Here is a 6,000-nt window from a genome sequence, read left to right as displayed (position 1 = left end):
AATACTCACTGATTGAACTTGCAGTAGGCAAAAGCAAAAGCTGAGGGGGGGGAGGTAAGGCAACATGTGCTGTCCTTTGTAGTTCCAGTTCTTTTAGAAGCACACACAAATAGCTTTAGTTTCTTTAGCAAATACAATGGCATCATTCTGGGCATGCCTAGTAGAAGTGTTCTGGGGCTAGTAAACTGTGAACAAACCTGTTTGCACTGCTGTACTGTACAGCGCAGCACAGATAAGCCCTAATTGTTATGCAACTCCTTAGCATAAGCTTCTGGCATGGCTCATATGCTTCCCTTGTACTAAGACCGTCCAAAATAGCAACAAGAAGACATGTAACTAAAGACACAGCAGGAGTGTAGGAATTCACCCAGGCCTTGGATGTTCTAAAGATTGAACAATTCTTCATTTTAAACCTCCCAAAATGCTAAGCATAATGTATTTTCTTCGGAGCTTCTTCAAGGTAAGCAATTTCAAACTTTTCCTGAGTGTGAGAGTTTGCTTGGTTTAGTTTTGTTTTGACAAGAAAGAAACTTAGATTTGAAGTCTTTGTACAGGAATGTAGAAAGTAGTTTTCTTGAGAACTGATGCCCAGCCAGTAAGTACACTTACCAGGTTTGCAGTTTGCTTTGCTATGTTAACATTTGATTTGTAGAAAGTGGTTATTTTCTGCTACAATAAAAGGGAAACACTTGTTGTGGATTTACATTGAGAGATCCTTATACAATGAAAAAACATGAAATTTATGGTGTAAGCCACATCCTTCAACCAGGGAGTTGTTAGCAGTGAAAGATGCATTTTACAAGACAAAATCAGATTATAACTCATTTTTATTATGTTTTCCTGAAGTGTTTGTTCTATTTTAAACATGCTAAATTGAGCAATTGAACACTATCATCATTGAAAACATTTTAGATACAAAATAAACTACAAAATGTTGCCAATAAGTATAAGTTTACGTTTCATATTATTAAAACAGCCAGAGCAAAAATCTAATCTTCAGTGATGGGTATGTAACTCCCTGGGGACAGTTTCATTTTCTGTGAATCTACAGTTTTATGACTGAGGTCCTGCTACTTCCTGCTATTGGACTGAAATAGCTGTGTAAGATCTGAGTCCCAGCTGTGGCTTTCACCTTGCTCAGAATTATGGCACAGTAGTGTTGCAACTGGGAGTGTGTGCTGCAGGTTTCATTAGAAGCGTGCACTGTGAAATGTATAGACGATTTGGAGAAGTGTAGGTCAAAGGAAATGAAAGTTTAATCGGATTAGTGAATATTGGATTATTCCGTGATCTAAAATGTCAGAATTTGAAACTCAATAGAGAATTATGCTAACTTAGAAGAAGAATACTTAAGGAATAGAATAACTGTAATCAGCTGAATTCCAGTTTCCCATTATGTTGTCACTTACACATTTGCATGCCAAACTACTTCTTGGTAAAGTATGCTGCAAGATTGCAGCCGTAGTGTCAAGTCAGCAGTAAATCTCAACTCAGAGTTGCTCTGTGGAAACCAACTGCTGTTCGAAAGAAAAGGTTTAATTTTGGTCCTAAAACAAGTAGCTACAATTAGCACCTGCAACCACCCGATGATTCATAGAAAACCAGTAGCACTTCTACTTAGAAGGTGGGCCTCATTTTTGGCAACCTTCCTTAGGGAGATTGTGTGGAGCTGGTCTTAAAAATTGCCTGCATTTGGGTTTAAAATATCTACTTAGCTTTTTCTGAGTTACTTTGTTACCCTAAACACTGCATTCTTTGGGAGGTAAAAGCAAGGGACAGAAAAAATACAATAGGAAGGTTTTTCTCCGTTACTGGGATATGGCTCTTGATGCATCATACTTGCATTTCTGTTTTATCCATGACAAGCCTTGACTTTGAAAAATTTTAGCATAAAACATGCTGCTAAAGCATATGTAAATACCTTAATTTAAGGTGTGAGAGTACATACTTCTCAGTACTTAAAAGAGTATTTTTCTTACATAAGGATCAGACATCTACAATAGCATAAAGACACTAGTATTTGAGAAAAACAGGACTGACTAAAACTCGTAGCTGTCAACCATATTATGGTGATTACTGGACTTTTTCTGATGATGATCATTTTAGTTTGTAACAGCTTTGTGCCATCTCTGTTGGTTTCAGTTTGAGGCACGGGCAAGTGTCAGTTTATGTCTATGAGTTTCATTTTGCATTCATTGACTTAAATCTAACAGTCAGCTAGGTTGGTCAAACTTTGTCCGAAATGGAGGTAAAATTTAGACTATTTTAATTAGTTTCTTCATTGTTTTCTGTGAAGTTTTCTTGAAATAGAAAGCTCTTAACTGAAAGCTGGCCAAAACACAGTATATCTAAGGCTGTATTTTACAGGTCCTATGCACCATGCTTACTCTGATATTCTTGTGATTTGGGTCATGCTAGAATGACCCAAGTAGCTTGAAATGCAGTCTGAGATCTTAGCCATGTTTCTCAATAGGATTTTAGCTCCTAAGATCCCCATAACCACAGTTGGGAACTTTAAAAGTATCACCCTCACCTGACTGGAAAGAAAAAGTAGCCTGGGCCAAACAGCTAATAAACCTGCCCTTGGCTTTGGGATAAATGCTGCTAACACTATGGGAGAGTTACTGTGGTGCCTCTTGTCCTCCTCTGGAAGTTGCATCAATGCTGCTGCTGATGGGAAGAGCAGGCGGAAGTGGAATAGCATAAATCTGTCTCTGGATATCTAGGAGGAAGCTAGGTCCTGCTGGGTGCAGGACCATGGGGCAGAGTTGGTAGGGAAGAGCTCGGGACCCCCCACCTATCCTCCTTTGTGTCTGGCTGCAAGGCTTTTGTAGCACAGAACCATGAGTTTATGATGTGTAACTGTGTGACGGTATCACGGTTCCTTTCACTGCATGTTCAGAGTAAACACAAAACTGCATGCACATCGGATCTTGTGAGGATGTGTCAGCAGAGATATCCTGTTATATCTTGGCCAGTCAAGATTTTTATCTCCCATAAGAATCCATTTAAAGGCTTAATATGTTTATCTTGGAGTTGGCCAAGAGAAATGGAAAGAGATACTGAGATTGTTACAGATGCACAACTGTGTTGGTTTTAGCTGCTGTTTTTTCTTACTAATTTAAATAATTCTCTAATTAAAATATTCTACATGTCTGTTCACTTGGTGTGAAAATATTTGGTTTTCACAGAAAATGTGCAGAAATCAAAGTGTAACTCCTTATTAAATGAAAAATCATATAAATGGCTCAGAGGAGCCATCATCAGTTTTTGAGAAGTGCAACAGTAAAGTTTATGGAACTATATTATTGTTTTCTTTAATTTCAAAACCAGAAAATACTGATTAATACTGCTGTCTTTTATAATGATGGCCACAATAAGGATCATGTTTTCACTTATAGCGTGGAGCATTTCAAAACAAGCAGCCTGTTGCAGTCATTTTCAATTCCTGTCTAATACCACTGGTACAGTGGTAAACAAGGCATGATGCAGATTTGCCACTAATACCTTTAATGCCTCTAAAATAGTATGCCTATTGTTCTCTCTGAACCAAAGCTCCAGGCCACTAATACCAGCTAAAAAATTCCTGGCCACTTTAAAAGGCCAGTATACGTCTGAGCGGTGATTGCTGCAGTTGCCAGTTGCAGGCAGAGCTTTTGGGAGCCCTGCAGCTGCTGTCATAGGAAACAGTATTGCACAGCTGTAGAACATCCTAAATTTGTATCAGATTCAGTGTTCAAAGTGTCATACATTTCTCTCTCTCGTTGGCCACAACTTTTGTTTAATTCTGCTCAGAAATCTGTGTCATCTGCTTGATTAGTTTTTGCAGCCCAACCAGCTTAGACTTTGGATCTGAACTTGACTTTGCTAGTTCTGTCTTTGAACAATATGCCAAGCTTGCATTTACATGAATCAGTCTGAATAGTTTGTTCACAATATACGTGTTTCTCTGAAGGATTTTTGTTCTAATTTAAGAAATCAAACACCACATTTGTAGTACTTTTAGGTCTTGCATCTGTTTCACTAGGTATTCACCTATCCTGAAAGATTAGGTTCCCCGCTAAACTTGGTGGGTTTGTTCCTTTTCGATGACCATCAGTCTTTTAGCTGGGCTAATCATTGTTAGTCTCAGTCTTGGCACCTCTCAGATACCTGTCAAATGAGCACTAAAATAATGGCCAGTTACTCTGCTCTGAGGGTCAGCTCCTTTTCCCCTTCTAGTGAAACTGTAACAGAGATTTCTAAACAAAGTTCTGATTTTAGGTGAACCTATGCTGACTACCTAGAGGCAGGGACCCTGCTGAGTGGACATTTGCTTGGATAGTCAGAATGTTTTCTCACTGAAAACGTACCTTGTTACCTGCAGAAGCATTGGTCCTGTTGTATGCAGCTATAAGATTGCCGTTGCATGGGACTGTGTCTTGAATGTACCATATTTAGCTGAATAATGACTGTGGATATTGCAGGTTTTGCCTAAAACTAAGGAATGACTGTAACATGCAGCTGTTTTAAAAATGTGTTTATCAGTTGTTTGTCCTCTAATATAGATGATGTGGTATACTAATGTGATCTTTAAGCATGCTCAACTGTCAGGCAAGCAGATAAGATGCAGGCATTTTAACAGTGTATTGATCTTTGGCACCCTGTGAGTGTGTGGAATCTTGGCTTTCAATCTTCTAAATATCAAGGTCATCCTGTACAGTGGGATTTCTGTGCACTGGTGCTGCAGCTTTCTAAATAGCAATAAAAAGGATAAAGAACAGCCAAACAGAACATTTCAGTGTTGGGTGGGAACTGCTTTCTTGCAAAACTGGCTGAAGAAGACTGTCAGTGTTTAGCTAATGAACTTCTTGTAGCATAAATTAAACCAAGCCAATATTGAGCTGGAGCTAAAATGACAATCCTACAATGTCAGCTTAGATCTTATAGTAATGTCTATAGCAACTCATACTACCTGAGTAACAACTCTGCAAGTAATACCAGAATACACACCTCTTCATTAAAAACTTAAAGAGGTCTGCTAATGTCTCACTTAATATGCAAAACAACAAGTTTGTATGATTACACATGTGGTTGTAAGAACCCCTGGGTTATATATACATGTAGAATTGGTACTGTAGTCAGTGGTGTGAATATTTATTCTTGCAAAAATATAAAAAAAATTTACTTGAGTTTTTAAATGACTTTAAAAACACAGCTATCTTAGAAGCATAAATTCACATATAAAACACCTCTGTGAAGGTCTTGCTTTCAGAGGAACTGAGGTACCTGTAGACAAATACTTTTCAACTGAGGTAACCATGAACTCTTAATTTTGTCCACAGAAAGTAAAATGCTTTGACTGAAGTGCATTTTCCACAGAGGCAGAGAGTACGATGGCCAGAGTCAAATTTTCTAATAATAGTTTTGATACTAAGGAAGAATGGAAATACATCTATTTTATTTCTGCAATGGCTTCCATCTGAAAAATATTAAGTTGTTTCCTGATACTGAGTTAAGCTGCAGAGTGTATGGCAAATCATCAGGATTGGAAATTTCTTACACCAGACAGTTATCTTGTACCTTCTTAAACCAAAAATGCTGCATAGTGCATGACAATTGGCAGTCTTCATGGAGAAAAAAATGCTGCAATATGGGAAAGAACATGATACCAGATGAGAGTACAGGAGCTATCCATCTCTGTATCAAAAGCAAATAATTGGTGAGACTGAACTAAGAGCTAGTTCACATATCAGAAGATTAAAAAATTAGCCTGAAAACACTATTAACTGAAAAATGGAGTGAGGTTTGGATCATTCATAGCTATTGTGTCAGTGAAGACATGCTAGTAAGGAAACAAAGTGTCAAATGAACTCTCACTGTTTTTAAGGAGGGAATGCATTTTGCCTGGAAGAGGCTTAAGGAGATCTAAAGGGAAAGGTAGAACTGCTTAGTAAGCAAAGTATCTGAACAATTAAAAGACAGAGTCCCTGAAGCGTTAATGAGTCTTTGACAGTAATG

General features: G+C 38.0%; 1 protein-coding gene across 1 annotated transcript in view; it reads left to right on the top strand.

The window, feature by feature from the left end:
* The first annotated feature begins 305 nt into the window (after positions 1-305).
* ARHGEF4 (Rho guanine nucleotide exchange factor 4) overlaps positions 306-6,000 on the top strand; it is a 185,010-nt gene continuing 179,315 nt past the window's right edge. The window contains exon 1 of the mRNA XM_049802631.1: positions 306-460. Coding sequence (XP_049658588.1) covers positions 422-460 — 39 coding nt within the window. The 5' untranslated portion in view covers positions 306-421. The remainder of the gene's footprint in view (positions 461-6,000) is intronic.

Source organism: Accipiter gentilis, chromosome 6 (genome assembly GCF_929443795.1).
Source record: "Accipiter gentilis chromosome 6, bAccGen1.1, whole genome shotgun sequence".
Taxonomy (NCBI): domain Eukaryota; kingdom Metazoa; phylum Chordata; class Aves; order Accipitriformes; family Accipitridae; genus Astur; species Astur gentilis.
This window is presented reverse-complemented; position numbering and strand designations above follow the sequence as displayed.